The sequence below is a fragment of the Zea mays genome, chromosome 3 (assembly GCF_902167145.1).
Source record: "Zea mays cultivar B73 chromosome 3, Zm-B73-REFERENCE-NAM-5.0, whole genome shotgun sequence".
Taxonomy (NCBI): Eukaryota; Viridiplantae; Streptophyta; class Magnoliopsida; order Poales; family Poaceae; genus Zea; species Zea mays.
Genome location: NC_050098.1, coordinates 152,459,783 through 152,476,928, shown reverse-complemented (window position 1 = coordinate 152,476,928; position 17,146 = coordinate 152,459,783). Strand labels below are relative to the sequence as shown.

General features: G+C 49.8%; 1 protein-coding gene across 27 annotated transcripts; it reads left to right on the top strand.

Annotated features, from left to right (window-relative positions):
- Positions 1-7,100: 7,100 nt before the first annotated feature.
- LOC103650749 (cytosolic sulfotransferase 8) lies at positions 7,101-16,873 on the top strand. Of its 27 annotated transcripts, none has more exons than XM_035966335.1 (9): positions 7,144-7,301; positions 8,493-10,179; positions 10,334-11,944; positions 12,068-12,174; positions 12,410-12,620; positions 12,705-12,745; positions 13,322-13,366; positions 14,469-14,547; positions 15,498-16,873. In XM_035966335.1, exon 9 carries the CDS (start codon positions 15,519-15,521, stop codon positions 16,548-16,550), a length of 1,032 nt encoding a protein of 343 aa, XP_035822228.1. In that variant the 5' UTR covers positions 7,144-7,301; positions 8,493-10,179; positions 10,334-11,944; positions 12,068-12,174; positions 12,410-12,620; positions 12,705-12,745; positions 13,322-13,366; positions 14,469-14,547; positions 15,498-15,518; the 3' UTR covers positions 16,551-16,873. The 27 variants fall into 27 exon arrangements, with proteins under 27 accessions (XP_008674533.1, XP_023157782.1, XP_035822228.1 ...); XM_023302004.2 differs by having other exon boundaries at positions 10,281-11,944; XM_035966337.1 differs by having other exon boundaries at positions 7,172-7,301; positions 8,493-8,610; positions 10,589-11,944.
- Positions 16,874-17,146: the final 273 nt, after the last annotated feature.

The window sequence follows — 17,146 nt, the reverse complement described above, 5'->3', positions numbered from 1 at the left end:
CCTTCCGCGAAAAGTAACTCTCGCTCGGATAAGCGATTCTGCTACCGACGAACAAGTCCTGATACTCGAAACAAGAGGAAAGGAAACACAACTTTATAACACGACAATAAGATGTTTAGGCCTCGGCGGTCGCAAAAACATACGCATACTACAGACAAACTATTCCTGCAGGTTCAGACATCGGCAGAGGGAGTAGCAGCACCCTCGGCGTCGTTTCCACCTTTGACGGAATCTGGCCCGGCCTCGGACGACGACACAGGCAGAAGGATCTCCACCTCGAAGGGGGACGTCAGCACCGCGCTTGGGCCATCGCAGGCCGGGTCTCCGCTAGGGCCCTGGCCCGAGCAGACACCTCGGTTGGCCGCTCCGTAGCCTCAGCCAGCTGTCCCCCGAGGACCTCAGCTCGGCTCACGGCCTCGGCAGCGTGACTCCGGGGTTGGTCCCACTCGCGGATGACCTGGCCAAGCTCCAGCCGCCGTTGATGCACCTCCTCGGCCTGGGAAGCCACCTGCTCCTGGGCCGACGAAGCCTCTTTTCGAGCCGACTCTGCCTCTGTCCACGCCGACACCGCTGCCTCCGGCTCTAGCTCGTCGCAGAGCAGCCGAAGGTTCTAAAACTGATCAAGAGAGGCCTTGAGTGGCAAGGCCGACCGAGCCGAGGGACTCCTGCGCTTCTGGGATACGGGTACCTCACTCGTCACCTTCCGCGTAGGGCAACTCACACTCAGTTAAGCGGTTCAGCTAGCCGACAGGCGAGTCCTAGTGCTCGAAATGAGGAAGAAACACGGCTTCACGCCCAAATACCCAGATGTTCAGGCCTCGACAGCCACAATGAACAAACACCCATACTCAGGGTGCCATTACAAACGGAACTCCGGTTCCACTCCCGCGGGTATGAACTACCTCCACACCAGAGGGCCTACGGGACAACAAACTCCGGGTGGCTCGCCGGCAACCGTTGCACCAACAGCGCGGCAACGACCTCCGTCTCGGACGGCTAGACAGCAGCAGCGATGGCCCCAGGGCAAACGCTACCGCTGGAAGGCCCTCGTTCACGTCCCCTCATGGGGGACGAGAACCAGCCATTAAAGCCAAAGAGCCGGAGGCCCAGAGCGCAGGTGGCACTGACAGTCTCGTCAGCAGGGGCAACCGCTTCAGCAGAAGCAACCTCCTCTGGCGTCCACCACCTCAGCACCGACGACAGCGGCCACCTGCCCACCAACACCGCACCAGCGAGCGGCGGCCGCCCCAAAGCGCACCGGCAGGTCCTCACTCCCGTTCTCACCACGAGAACGAGAACGGGGCCGTCCCAGAATACGAGAACCGCCCTCGCGGCGTACGACGTGTTGTGTAGCCGACGGCGCAGGGAGGACCTGGACGTAGCCGGCCCGCGCGCGGCACGGCCGTTGCCCGGGTGGAGGACGGACAGTTGCACCCTGTCCAGGAAGCAGCAGTTCGCCTTTCCCCGCATGGCTAGAGGACGCCTCCTCCGTAGAGCTGGAGTATGCCCTTCTCCCTTGAATGACGGAGGAAGAAGCGGGTCTCCAGCCCACGTGGAGGCAGGGCCCAACTCGGTGCGCCCCCCTCCCCAGCCCGGATGATGAACATCCTTGAAGCTGAGGGCGGGGCAGAGGCCGCAGCCCGGCTTGCTTCTCCCCACCACGAAGCTGGTGGTCATCATCCTAGATGACCATTGGTGAGGGAATGCAGCCGAGCTGCATGATGAAAATCCTTGAAGCCGAGCGATGGCTGAAGGGCGCCAACCCCCGCGAAGTTGCGCTCCTCCAACGGCAGCAAGACGAAGGCAACGCGGGTGCTCCACATCCGGGGGTTCGGAAGATGGAAGGGCGCGATGCATGAGGGGAGTGCGAAGGCATGGCTACTGCCCAGGGGATCGATCCCTTTTTAAAGGCGGCTCTCCCCACTCGCGTCCTCAAGCGTCACGGGCAAAGTCTTCACCGACGTGCTCCAGGGTCCCCCCCCTACGACACGGGGGTTGGGTCCCACACGTCATGCAAGCTGACCCGAAACGGAAGAAGCCAAACCGCCGCACGCGGAGCGTGTAACCGCCCCGCGGTTACAAGCACTCCTCCATCCTCACCGAAACCAGCGGTCGAAAGGGCGGACCGCCATGCAGGTGGCGTGCAACCACACCGCGGGGGCGCAACCCTTCGGCTTCGTCACATCCAGCATGGGGGCCCAGGCCCACACGTCATGTAACCGACGCGCCGGTTACTACGTGCAAGCAACCGCACCGCCACTTGCACCAATGTCGTGACTTCTCGACTACGGAACCGGTGCCGCGACTCGAGGCAACCCTGCGCATGGCCCAATAGTGCCAATCGAGCACAACAATCATGGGTCAGTCAGTCGCAGGAGGAGGCGCGACGGTTGATATGGCCAAAAGTGGACCGGCAGTAATGGCGGCAGCAGACGAGCGGAAGCAGCGGTCAAATCGTCTGCAGGCTCGCGTCCCCTCCTGAAGCGTCAGGGGAGCCCTCTCCCACGGCGTGAAGACGACACGCCCGTGTTCCGTTCCTCGAACGACTCATGCACGCGGCCGTCCCACGAACCGCCCGTCCCATCGCATTAACTCCTCGGCAGGGCAAGCGACACCTTTGGCAGGCGAAGCGGGCGTCGTTTCACCTCCGCCATAATGACCGCGTCAAAAAAGGTGCGCCACACCATTTAAATTCATATCCTTTTCCTCTTCCCCTTTCTCTCTCTTGCTACAGGGACCAGGAAAGGGGATATTTCGAAAGGGATCCTTCTCCGCGAAGGAAGCGGGCCCCGAGCCCTCCTACTGATCAGGGGTTCGAAGGCTGGCCCCTCGGAAGGGTTCGACAGCCGCCCCAGAGCACTCGGGCTTCAAGCACATTACTGATCAGGGGTTCGAAGGCTGGCCCCTCGGAAGGGTTCGACAGCCGCTCCAGAGCACTCGGGCTCCGCGCCCACTACTGATCAGGGGTTCGAAGGTTGGCCCCTCGGAAGGGTTCGACAGCTGCCCCAGATCACGCAGAGTGAGGGATGACTCTAGGTACGTCGGTTACATGGCCGAGGCTCGGTCTACGCTCCCGAGGTACCCTAGGACATTTCCGAGACCAGCAGGAGCGATTTTGTAATGGAATCCCACCAGAGGGAGGCATCAAGCCCTCGGACCCTATCGAACGGGTCCAGGTCCGGCAAATCACCTGCAGGTACTTTTGGAGCGCGCCTCTGGGCCACTAGCTGACCCTTATCGAACGGGGCACGGGCGTCCACTCGGATCACCCGTTAGCAACTCACTAGAGACACCATGTTCGGCGCCCTCCGAGGGAAACATGGTGCTTTACCCCCCCCCCCCTTCCTCCTTGTGGAAAGGCGACGAAGGGGCGTATAATAAAAGTCGAGACAGTCCTTGATCGTCCTCTCGCTCCATGCAGAGGCTCGGGGGCTACTCTCGCAACCCGGCTATGGCCAAACCGTTGACAAGCGTCAATAAACCAGCCCAAAAACTCGGAACCTGACCATGCACCCGGGCTAAGGCCAGACCGCATGAGGGAACAACCAGGCCGGTCGAGGCGTCACGAAAGGCATTAAGACCTCAGAGGAGTCAAACCACTCCTCCGAGGCCTCGGGGGCTACATCCGGCGGGTGCGCTCGCGCGCACCCACCAAAACTAAGTGTAACCGAGAAAGGTCGGTCCCCTCGCAAAAGAGTGCGGCAAAAGCCTCCAAGCGAGTACCAACACTCCCTTTGAGGCTCGGGGGCTACTGTCGGGTACCATAATTAGGGGTACCCCCAACACTCCTAAACACGACTGGTAACCTCCATCAGCACAAGCTGCAAAGACTGATGGGCGCGATTCAGGTCAAGGCCTCGTCTACCAAGGGACACGATCTCGCCTCGCCCAAGCTCGACCTCGAGCGGGAACAGTAGTCCCGGACGAATTCACGCCTCGCCCGAGGGCCTCCTCAAGCAACGGGCGCACCCTCGACTCGCCCGAAGCCCAGCTCGGGCAGGCTTCGTTGTGAAGCAACCTTGGCCAAATCTCCTCACCAACCGACCATATCGCAGGAGCATTCAATGCGAGGATCGCCTGACACCTTATCCTGACACGCATGCTTCAGTCGGCCAGGTCGAAGTGACCGCAGTCACTTCGCCCTTTCACTGACCGACCTGACAGGAAAACAGCGCCGCTCGCCCTGCTCTGACTGTTGTGCCACCCGCCAGGGTGAGGCTGACAACAGCCAAGTTCAGCCTCAGGCGCAACAGGAAGCTCCGCCTCGCCTAACCTTAGGCCTCAGCCTCGGGAGGAGGTCTCCGCCTCGCCCGACCCCAGGGCTCGCCCTCAACCTCGGCCTCAGAAGGTGGTCGCCGCCTCGCCCGACCCCAGGGCTCGGCCTCAACCTCGGCCTCGGGAGGAATCGTGTCCTCGCCCAACCCCGGCCTCGGCCTCAGGAGGAGTCTCCGCCTCGCCCGACCTTGGGCTCGGACCGACCGCGCCACGGGGGATACATCATTACCCTACCCCTCGCTAGCTCAGGCTACGGGGGAACAAGACCGGCGTCCCATCTGGCTCGCCCCGGTAACAAGTAATGATGGCTCCCCGCGTATGACCATGACGACGGTGGTTCTCAGCCCCCTACGAAAGCAAGGAGATGTCAGCAAGATCCTAGCAGCACCGACAGCTGTGCTTCTATAGGGCTCAGGCACTCCTCCGACGGCCACGTTACCGCGTACACAGGGCTCTAGCACCTCTCCGACAGCCACGTTGGCATGTACACAGGGCTCAGGCACCTCTCTGCCAGACACGTTAGCGCCTAGCTACACCCCCCATTGTACACCTGACCCTCTCCTTGCATCTATAAAAGGGAGGTCCAGGGCCTTCATGCGAGAGGGTCGCGCGGGAGAACGAGCTGACGAACAGGCTCACTCTCTCTCTCGTGAACGCTTGTAACCCCTACTACGAGCACACCCCCCTGGTGCGAGATAACACGAGTCGTGCTTTCCCCTTGTGTTACATCTTGCGCCAACCCATCTGGGCTGGGACGCGCAACAACAAATTTACTCGTCGGTCCAGGGACCCCCGGGGTCGAAACGCCAACACAAACCATGTCTCTTGATCTCCACCTAGCCACATGACACCATGCAATGATCTCCTTCATTACACTAGTTGAGAATATCAACATAACCAAGCCACTTCACCATAATGGTTCAAGTAGCTCACACTAGTGTACTTGTGGATAAATCACAAGTGTATCTCAATATACATATATATTAATCCACCTAAAGTGTCACTCAATTACCAAAACAAAACAAGGTCCTTACAAGACACCATCCTATCATGATGGAATTGTGGGACAAGAGAGGATTACTTACTCGCTAGACTTTGGGCTCTAGTCAACTGTGGCCCAACAACCCCAATCATATCATGGTCATGGAGTCTCACGTAGCACCATGCTTTCCACTGCGGCATAGTGTCGATGATGTCCTATTGTAGTGATAGACGTATCTACCATAGGGACAGATATGTTATATGGTATCGACGGATATTGGACTCCACACTATTGTGTATGGCATAATTGGTAACTGGTGTAGCAATATGTAATTAATAATACTTCATGGTACACTAGTGTACACATGGCTATAGGGTTGATGGAACATATCGATTAGTGGTCTTGAATATGCTTGTTTCCTAAGCTGTAGAAATGGTGTGTTTGTCTGGCCATTATATCACTCATCACATTTAATGTGATATACAAAAGCCTTATCCGCATTGCCATCACTATTAGTGTGTCGGGAGTAGGCCTTGAATATCATATTGTACCTTTGGGGGCTATCATGCCTTTGTGGGGGCAACTACATTCCTTTTACTTGTGGCTGCCTCAATACTTAGCCGCTGTAGAATCCTTTTGTCCCCTTGGGAGGCCCTAGGATCCTAGGGAGCTATGGTCTAGTCATTTAAATTATCTGAGACCAAAGACCTTAGAGAACTGGGGGCTAGTAGAAGGCCCTAAACAACTAAGAGAATGCACAAGTATCATGCTATCCAGAGTGCCCTAGGGCTCTAGGGCCCCCGGTTTTAGGTCATTCTTGTGATTGTGGTGGCCAAAACAACTCAAATACGGGAGCATATAGAACCATAGAATGCTCTGGGTATGGAGGACCTAGGGGCTTAGGTTGTTCCATCACGACACGGTGGCTAGAATAGCTTTATTCCTTTAGAGGTCTCGATATCAAGCTTCGTAGGATGGAGAATATATATTTATATAAACAGAGGGAGTAATATATTAATAACAAACATTCTATATATCTATCGTTTACTCGTCAGTGGTGGTCTCACGTCGGAGTTGCCAACTAATATTAAGATCGACACTTGGTAGTAGCAGCATACTATCGTGATTAGCGTCAATGGCAGCGTCCTTGCTTGAGTCCTTTGGACTCTTTGCTCCTAAACTAGACATAACTCTTTGTTTTGGAAGACCATAAGTCTAGAAGGTCACTAGCTACGCGAGGCACAAAAGCCAAAAGACCACATATGGCAGACATGCTACTAGGCCAAACAAATAAACCATATAGATGTGCATATACTTAACATAATAACATGTATCTGTATATACTGTTTTTATTCAAATAACTCTCTAAATGATAATTTAGAGAGTGGAATTTAGAAAGACTCTTGGAGGTGCTCTATGACGACAACAACGAGGAGAAGAAAGTGCTTGTGGTGGTTGCATGATTGGTTATGAAGGTAGAGGTAAGAGGCATCTTATATAGTTGTCAGGCGATACGTGGGAGAAAACAAATGTATATGCATGGATACACGAAACTTGTGCTTTAAATGATAGTGATAAGTGATATAAATAATATAACGAAAAAGATAAATACATCCTAATACGAATCGTATCTGTATTCGAATTTTATATCAATTATTTAAAAAAAGATATATAGATTGAATTCGAGATTTATATTTTATAAATATTAATAAGTTTAATACTAAAAACAAGAATATAAATTTATATAATAACTTATATAGTCTATTTATTGGTAATGAAGAAACAAGACAAGAAAAATTGTGCCTGTCTAACTGTCTTGGGAGGCCATCTAGCCGACGGCGACATGGCGTCCGATAACCTCAGCAGATCCACGTCCGTACGTGCCTGTCTTGTCTCCCTCGCCAACCGCGAATACGACTCCGCGCCCGCTGAAGCCTTCTTCTTCCTATATTGTGCTACTGTAAGAGCTGCTGCATTCGCCAAGGGAAACGCGGCCAGTTTGCCAGCACAGCACCAACACGGCCCTGCCGGCATCGTCTTTCTGGTGCGCCAAATCCCTCCCCCTTTCCCATCAGATCTATCCGCTCCGCTCCACTCCGCTCCGCATACTGTGGACGGTGCCGTATTATATTCTGAAAACTGTCGCTGCTAGTTGGGGTTGGTGTTTATTCCATGACTGGTTTTCATGTGCATGGATGGATGCACTTGCTGGTGGCTAGGCATCTTTCCTGTATATGAATTGGATCATCTTTAACGTATTTGTGGTTCAAGTTTTTTTCATAAATGTTTTCTCAGTTGGATCTGTTAGTGTCCACATGTTATGTTGTATCTGAAAAACTTCACCAGATAGCTTGTTGACAAAGATGGATCCTTGTATCACATTCTTTTAGAATGATGCTATATGTAGGTGTTTGAATGAACTAGAGCTAATAGTTAACTATTAAAATTAGTTGAAAACATTCAAATAATTTAACTAATAGTTTAGCTATTAGCTACTTTTAGCAAATTAGCTAATAGTTAGCTAGCTATTTGTTAGCTAGCTAATTACACTAGTAATTTTTTGCCAACTAAGGCCCGTTTGGTTTGGTTTGGTTTGCAGTGACTAAACTTTAATCATTTTTAGTCCATAAAGAAGCAAATATGGTGACTATTGTGGGGTAACTAAACTTAAATTCTTTAGTCACCAAGATAGTGACTAAAAGGGACTAAAGTAGGATTTTTACCTCATTTGCCCTCTCCTCTTTCTTAGTGCAGCAGGCATCACTAATTAATAAGAGTAATGCAGTCATTATTCACGTCAATTAATGTTTTTAGTCAGGTTTAGTCACTGAAACCAAACAGAGTACTTTAGTGACTAAACTTTAGCCACCAAAGTTTAGTCAGGCGAATATAGGAACCAAATATGTTCTAACTATTAGTTCTAGTTTATTTAAACAGCACTGAGTATCCATCTCACGTGAACTTTGCTGCCCGGAGGAAACTGATGCATTGTCTACCAAACGTAGAGACTAGTAGAGAAATAAGTAACAATAGTCACAACTAAAGGGTACGGCTGGTTTTTTTTCAGTTGGGTGGAAGATATGTATAACAATAGCTATAGGTATGGGAAATAGAATAGAATCAAATTAAGCAGTGGCAAAAGAACAAATTTAGGATTTTTTTACTTTATTCTTTTTTTTGGTACTGCCAATTCACTTTATTCTTTCTTCATTTGACGTTGAGTTATGCCAATTAGGATTTGTTTTAGCCGAATGGACAGGTGCTCTGCTGCTTCATCAAGTAATATTTACAGGAGGCTAAAGCAATATTTACAGGAGGTTAACAATTAGGGTTTTGGTTGTGGCAACTGACAAGTAAGCAACAAAAATTGCAGCCGGGCTCTATTCATCTTACTTGAAAATGGATTCAGATTAGTAGCTCGCATGTAAGACTTTTATGCCTTATGCCAAACTGCTCGGACAGATTAAGAAATCTAGCTCAGAATAACCTGTGCCATAACTTCTCGCTACTATTTTCAGTTGAGTTGGTTAGCCGCCTTGAAGAGTTGGTAAGTGGAGTTGGCCACCTTCCGGAGCATCGCCCGAGATGCTATCGGGCGAGTCGGAATTGCGCTGCTTGTCCGAGGTTGGCCTCGGGCGAGCCGTGACCGCGTCTCCCGCCCGAGGATGGCCTCGGGCGAGTGGTGATTGCGTGTTTCCCCCGGGGTTGGCCTCAGGCGAGTCGTGACTGCGTCTCCTGCCCGAGATTGGCCTCGGGCGATTCGTGAATGCATCTCCTGCCCCGAGCGTTGGCCTCGGTCGAGTCGTGACTTAGGTCTCTCGTGCCTTGGTAAGGTTGGTCCCACTCGAGGGCTCGACCCCCTTGGGGCATCTCATTGAGTCCTTCCTTATTCGATCCTTTATTGGCCCTTTGGTTGGTCTCGCCGACCAAAGAGGAGCCCGTGGCCACCCCGTCTGCCCGGTTACCGCAGGAGAATGTGAGGTATGACCTTTAACATGGGCACGAGCAAATGACCTATAGGCCGGTCACCTAGCTTGTGGCTCACTGGAAGCCTGCTCGGTCCACCCCTCGCTCTACGTGAGAAGTTGGAGGTGAGTTTTGTTTTTTTACATGGTCGATATGAGGTAGTTACTATGGCGGCGCGGTAAAAGATGTGACCGTCATGACATCGTTCGACGTGGGTGGCTTTATGGGACGTGAAACGACCCGTTCACCATATCGTGCGCAGGTGGCGTGATGGGGTCAGTGCAGCGACCACCTACTTCTCTTCTTTGAGACATGCAACAGTGACGACAAGTCACTCTGGCTCGGGCCACAAACGGGAGGAAGCGAGGAGTTAGAGGAGGGAACACGGTGGAGAATGGAAGTCGACGAGAAGGGGGAGGGATGCCGCCAGGGCAGTAGGGGCAGGCGCCTCCCTCGGCGTGACGACGGATGCCACAATGGATGGTGTCGCTCGACGATGGGGATGGCGTCAGCGTCATTAGGGCCAGGGCAGGCGTAGACGACGCGCTGCGTCTGCAGGGGCGAGGGGGAGGGGCTCTTCATGACAGGCATCGTGGGGGTGTGTGGCGGACGAGGGCGGGCAGCACAGAGGTAGGAGAGTGGGGGAGACGATCACACGAATATGGGGTGGACGAGACGATCATACGGTCAGGGTAGAGTGGGGGGCGTAGCCATGTATCACCAGACAACCTCTAGGCCACAGCAGAGGCCATCTACCCGACAACCTCACCAGATCCACGCGGTCTTACCTGACCTGCCTGTCTCGCCGATCGCGAGTACACGCCGCCGCGCCCGCGGAATCCATCTTCTCCATCTCCAACTGTGCTACTGTAGGAGCTGTTGCAATCGGGGAGGAAACGCGACCAGTTTGCCGGCACCAACACGGCCCTGCTGCCACGCTCCGGCATCTTTTTCCGGTGCGCTAAATCACTTCCCCTTTCCCGTCAATCTATTCGCTCTCCCACCGCTCCGCTCCGCATGTTGAGGACTATTTCTGTCTGAAAACTGTCGCTGTTAGTTGTTCTTTCAGGTGCGCCAAATAACCCCTCCTCTTGTCTGACTGCTAGTCAGGGTTGGGGACTGAAAACTGTCGCTGCTAGTTGGGGTTGGGGACTCTTGATATGGGCATGAACTTCCGGCAAGGATCGGTCCGGGTCCGGCCTACTCTCCCTTAGTTGCTATGTATTTTTCCTGCATATGAATTAGATTATTTCATCGTAGTTATGATTTAAGTTTTTTTCCATAAATGTAGTAGGGTAATTAGAAATAAGTAAATAGTCACGCGTAGAACCAAAATACAAAATTTTTGCTTGGATTCTCTTGCAGGAAAAACTACTCACGGTCAACAATCTCGCCACCAGTGGGTGGCCTCATCAGCCGTCTTGTGCCTTCTGCAACGGAACCCTTGAGACTGGTATTCACCTGTGTCTACATTGTCCTTTCGCCCGTGCGGTGCGGAGACAAATCCTGGCTTGGGAAGGTGTAATCCTCCCTGCCCAGTCTGACCTTGCTTCCGCCACCAACATTCGGGAAGTGGTGGGAAGCTGCGACTCCCCCACTACCAAAAAATCAGAAACGCGCTTTCAATGGAATCATGATTTACACAATGTGGAACCTCTGGAAGGAGAGGAATCGCAGGATTTTCGAAAGCGTCGCCCTTCCTCCGGTCCAAGTCGCCTTAAAAATTAAAGAAGATGTTTCACAATTTAGGCGGGCTTTGCTTCCCATGTAATTTTCATATTGCTGCTTCCTGCTAGCCTCGAGGATTTAGGGTGTGGGGCTTAGCCTCCCTTTGAGTGTGCTCAGGTGTGGCTTGTCCGGTCTCAGATCGTTGTTTGTACTCTCTATACTCTTTGCCCTAAATGATGGGCAGAGCTCCTGCCGTTTTTGTTCAAAAAAAAATAGTCACAACTTTATGGTGCTGCTGATTTTTTTTCCTGTCGAGTGGAAGATATGTATAGCAATAGTTTCAAATATGGGAAAAGGTATAGAACCAAATTAAGCAGTGACATGGTCGCATGGGGTATCATGAATTTGAGTCGAGTCAGTGAACAATCTCTACTACTCCTTAAGAGGGTAAGGAGGGCGTCCACCACCTTCACCACGGCTCTGCCCTCCTCCCCCGCTAATCACCACGCCGCGTCCCCCCACTAATCAGCACGCCGGGCGTGGCCCCGTCTTCGTCCCGCTAATCTTGCCGTGGCCTCGATGGAATCGTCGCGGCATCCATACCGCCCTCGCCCTCCCGCGCAGATCCCCCATTCTCGCGCCCCCTCCCTCCTCACCCCCAGATCCGCTTCCTCGACATCGTCCAGAACCTACATGGCCCCCACCTACGCAAATTCATACACCCCCGATCACATCAAAACCCCACCTTCTCACCCTTAGATCTGCGTGTTCCGGCTCATCAGGTGGCATGTATTTGCGTGCGCAGGTGCAGGACTGCTTTGAGCTCTCGATGGAGTACAAGAACCACTAGGACGAGGCTCAGCTTGGCGAGCTCGGGACCTCGTTCATAGGCGTGCTCCCTATTTTGGATGTGAAGTAGGCATCTTTGTAATATTCGGCTTTGATTCGTCAACGGAGATTAGAAGACCTAGGATGGGATTTGAGGAAATCTATCTAGCACATTTATAGATTTATTGTTCAGCTGCTATATGAGAGTGATTTTGGAACCCTGTGGTATGTTTGACCGAGTATCCTGTATATTACTACTGTCCTTATCTATGTATCATCTATTAGTTTTTGTTTGCTTAAATATTTCCGGTTTGTGTAGTATGTGTGTTGATAATATGATTTTCTTAGCTTCTGCAAAAGACGAACAAATCAAAAGGGTGATCATCTCGGTGCCCACCAAACCTCAACAACCAAGTTTCATGTCTAATCTCGACGTTCAGCTTCCATCTGCTTTGGTATATCTATTTCTCAATCCATGATGCCAAGCTCTTCTATATTGTCGTTTGGCATATCATCTTCTAGCTAACTGAATATGCTTAGTATTATTGTGCTGAGGCTCTGGTGATATCATCTTCTAGCTTAGTATTATTGTGCTAACATCATCTTCTAGCTAACGTCACACACACGAAGTTCATCTTGAACATGCTTAGTATTATTGTGCATCTGATGATATGACATCATATCTGATAGATCTGTTTGTTGAGGCAAATGCTGAGGCTCTGGTGTTGGTCCTGGAACGAAGGATTACGTGCATGTGCGCATCTAAGAGCGCAATGATAGAAAGACTTTGACTACAGTCCAGGGTCTGAATAAAGAATCCAGTTATAACAAGATCCTCAAGGATCTGAAGAAGGAATTCTGCTGCAATGGTACTGTAGTTCAGGACCCAGAGCTAGGCCAGGTAAGATGCGGGAACAATGTGTTTCAAGCTCACAAAATTGTACCTGCTGGTTGGTGGGTATACTGATCTGTTTGTCCGTTGCAGGTCATTCAGCTCCAAGGTGATCAACACAAGAACGCCCTCACGTAAAACTACTATATCTTAGACGTAGTGTTTTTGTTGTTGTTTTATGTGGTACCATTGATTGTTCAGTTTGGATCTTCTTTTTTTATTAATATAATTGGGTATTTGGCAACTCTGCTGCTTGGTTTGCTTAAAAAAGATCTCGGTATCGATGTAAAGTAACACACTGGTAAAGAAATGGGCGTCAACCCACCATGTCTTCATTCTGAGCAAGAATTATAAAAGAAGCATGATCCACTAACAATATGCAAATTATCAGACACACAACCATTGACTGGTTTCAAATTCCCATACATGACTGCTGCATTCTCATAATCTTCAGCCATACTGAACAAACAAGCTAACTATAATTCAACACCAGAATATCTTGTAGTGTGTAACATGATCATGCACTTGTACGAATCTTGTAGTGTGCAAATTATATTGGCTGGTTTCAAATTCCCATGGATTTATATTGAGTTTGGCCTGTTGTGTTTAGGATGGCTTTGGTCTATTCTGCCTCCAACGATTCAGTAGCAGTGAGCATTTGCTATCGGTTTTCACTTGACAACTTTGTTGGCTTCTTTCATTTGCCATAGGTCCACCATAGTGCAGCAATTGCCCGTGTGTATTTCCTGTCTCAGGTAAGCATCACAGCCACAGAGTGGGTGCTGATCATTCAACATAGTTCGTTCTTAGGTCTGCAACATCCATTTTAGAGTTGTAGTGAATTTAAATTAAATCTTGTGAGGTTTCACTTTCTTGCTACAATAAAGCAATCATGACATGGCTATAGATATTTATTGGTAGTCTGTAGCCTTGATTAACCTCTCTACAATTCTCTAGCAGTCTACTTGTGTTTCTTCAGTTTATTTTCCTAAAGTGAAATTGTGTGATAATTGGCAGAAATAGAAGTTATAGTTCAGTTGGTTGTAGAAGTCTGGTAGCCTTGCTATTATCAAACTGATATCATATAATTGACCATGTTTTACACAATGTTTGGAAGAAGCCATAGTAATGACCAGATGACAGTTTCCCTGTCCTTGATGTTTTGACTATCAAACAGTATCAAATTCATTTTTTTAAAAGGTAATATGGCTGGTTTGATTGAAACCATATGGATTTCATTTATCTATATCTACTCTTTTAAAGCACGAGTTCCATGCTTCGTGTGTCACATGAACTATGCGCCAATTGCGAGCTCGGGTGAGGATACAGTAAGAATCTCTTAGCATCATAAGATTGGCCTGCATCATAAAATTTGTATTAGTTATAAACTTGTGAACTTTGCGAATTTATTATATTTTGAATTGTGGACTTATGACCTTTGTGATCTTTATTGTATTATGAACTTGTGATATGGATGTGTTATCTTTGCGATATTTATTGTATTATGAACTTGTTATATTGATCTGTTTACCGATCGTATTCTAGATTTCGACCGTTACCGGTGTATTTTCCGTACCGAACTTTCATTTCTGAGGTTTCCGAAATACCGATATCGTTTCCGTTTCCTAAGTTACCGTTTTCGATTTCAATTCCGATAAAAAATATGGAAACGGTAATGGTTTTAGTGTTTATCGATCGTTTCCGACCGTTTTCATCCCTAGCGGCAGCACGGGAGGAGGGGGAGGGGCGGTGGGGTCATGGGGAGAGGGGGAGGCAGGAGTTTAGTGTGTGTAAGGGATGAGGGATGAAGGTTGATCTAAATATGTTACTGATGCTTTTGTGGACTGCCAATACCAGAGGCGGCGGCGCCAAGATCCAGCCCAAGGAGCAGCAGAAGCAAGTAAGGAAAGTGATCAGAAAAGTGGCTAGCAATCGGGTTAGTAGAAAAGCTTTTATTGCAGGGAGATATGCAGTAGTTTATTTCCAGAATAAAAGATATGTCTTAGTTTACTTACAGAATACATTATTTAGTTCCTTTTAAGGAGGTCGCCTCATACTATAAAGGCAGACCATAGTTTGTATTAGAGATCCATCGAGGAATAAAGTCTCCCTACAGTTGGGCGGGACTATCTCAGTCATCGTGGCTCAGCAAGCTGCCAGCCGCAGTCACAACATCCGCCCGCCTAGCCACAGTTCCTACCCCTGAGATCTGTCCCTGGTTCTAGTTAGCTGTTTAACTGCTTGCGCGCAAGAATACTAGTTTTATATCCTGGTCCCGATGGACTGTTGGGCTGTGAAGAAATTACCAGAGCCAATTCACTTTATTCTTTCTTCATTTGACGTTGAGTTATGGCAATTAGGATTTGTATTTTGGGCCGAATGGATAGGTTAATAATTAAGATTTTGGTTGTGGCAACTGACAAGTAACAAAAGACTGCAGCCGGGCACTATTCATCTTACATGAAAATGCTTCAGATTAGTAGCTCGCTTAATGTAAGACTTTTATGCCTTATGCCAAACTGCTCGCACAGGTTAAGAAATCTAGCTCAGAATAACCTGATGCTTGACCTTGGCTTGAGTCTGCTTGCCTACTTTGGAGCAATAACCCGATCTTGAGAAATACTAGTGTTGTGCAAAATTTCTCAACACCTTTAAAGCCTGAGCACTTTGTAGTTGGCCTTTTTTTTTTGCTACACTGTTAGTGACTTGCAATGCGATCGATTTCATTGGTAATGTTCATTGAATGATTCCTGATCAGATGGTAATAACTTGAGTACCATCATCATGTAGCTAGTGAAACTTGGCTTCTCTGTTGTTACCTGTACCATAATTCCAACTGATTTTTTCCTCATGTACTCCTTTTTGTGCATCCTCGTCCACATGCAGGCTGCAGCAAGCAACTGGACGATGATGGCTTCCAGGCAGTCAGAGAACAATGCACAAGAAGAAACATCACCATTGACGACTCCTAACGCCAACATAGCCAGGATCATCCCTTCGCTGCCCCTCGAGACCAGGTGGCCACCGTTCCCTCTCCGACGGTACGCCAATTTTTGGCTGCCTGAGGTAGCATTGAAGGAAGGCGTCCCCGGCGTTCATTCCTGCTTCGAGCCGAGACCCACCGACGTGTTCCTCGCAAGCTTCCCCAAGTCTGGCACCACCTGGCTCAAGGCCCTCGCCTTCGCGACGCTGAAGCGTTCCACGCATCCGCCGTTCGACGACGACCATCCGCTGCGCCATTGCAACCCTCATGACTGTGTCAGGTTCCTCGAACTTGATTTCAACCAGCAGAAGGATGAGCTCGAGGCGCTCCCGTCCCCGCGTGTGCTGGCCACGCACCTCCCCTACTCCCTGCTGCCCGGCAGCATCACCGGCGACGGAGAGCGCTCGGGGTGCCGGATCGTCTACGTTTGCCGGGAACCCAAGGACGTGCTGGTCTCCTCCTGGCTGTTCACGAGAAAGGCAGCGCCGGCTTGTGGGGTTGACGCCCGGTCGTTCACGATCCAGGAGGCCTTGGAGCTGTTCTGTGATGGCCGCTGTCTCGGCGGCCCACAGTGGAACCACGTCCTCCACTACTGGAAGGAGAGCGTGAGGAGGCCTGACAGGGTGTTGTTCCTTCGTTACGAGGAGGTGCTGATTGAGCCCGAGGCGCACGTCAGAAAGCTGGCCAATTTCATGGGCTGTGGATTCTCAGAGGAGGAGGAGGAGCGCGGGGTGGTGAGCGCCATCGTGGAGCTGTGTAGCTTGGGGAAGCTGAGAGACATGGAGGTAAATAGAAATGGAAGCACTTTGTTGGGGATCAAGAACGAAAGCTTCTTCAGGAAGGGAGTTGTTGGGGACTGGAGCAAGCATATGACGCAGGAGATGGCGCAGAGGCTAGACAAGGTCGTAGAGGATGCATTGCAAGGGACTGGATTCACCTTTGCGAGCACAGCATGATGAGGCAGTGCGCTCATAGTAGTTGCGAACTACAGAATAATGCCAAGGTCAACTCGTTTTATTGGTGTTGCTGGTTGGAGATCATACCAGTCATGGTGAGCATTCTTCTTTGGTGATGAAGGGGGAAATATGGACATCATCTTATCATTTAACGAAAATTGATTTGTGTACAATTCATTTGTATAACTTTGTTACAAACCATATGTTGTGGCACCTTGGCACGCCAAAACCATATGCATTACTGTGTAAGATTTGTCATAAAGCCATGTATCATCATTGATATATTATCGATTAATGTTTGGAGAAGCTACAATTGATTGCAAGCAGACCTGGGCAGATTCCTAAGACTATATACAGTAGCTTACCCATCTACATACTCATATTCAAACTTCACTCTATCAAGAGTGCAGTCTACAGTGCGGAGCTGTGCAATACATTGTTTTGGGTAAACTATGAGTAGACTGCTGCAGACGGCCTAGCTTAGAGCATCTCTAATAGTTATATAAATTTGGCTCCTAAATTATAGATTTATGGAGTTGCTAGAACACTTTAAGAAGTAAAAAATATTTGTGCTCCAACAGTTATCTATTTATTGG

Bases quoted from the DNA above. Each gene is read 5' to 3' on its own strand.
- LOC103650749 (XM_008676311.2), top strand. From the start codon at position 7,101: ATGGCGTCCGATAACCTCAGCAGATCCACGTCCGTACGTGCCTGTCTT. The intron at 7,302-15,497 runs GTGCGCCAAATC...GTCCACATGCAG, and splicing joins CTGCCGGCATCGTCTTTCTG to GCTGCAGCAAGCAACTGGAC.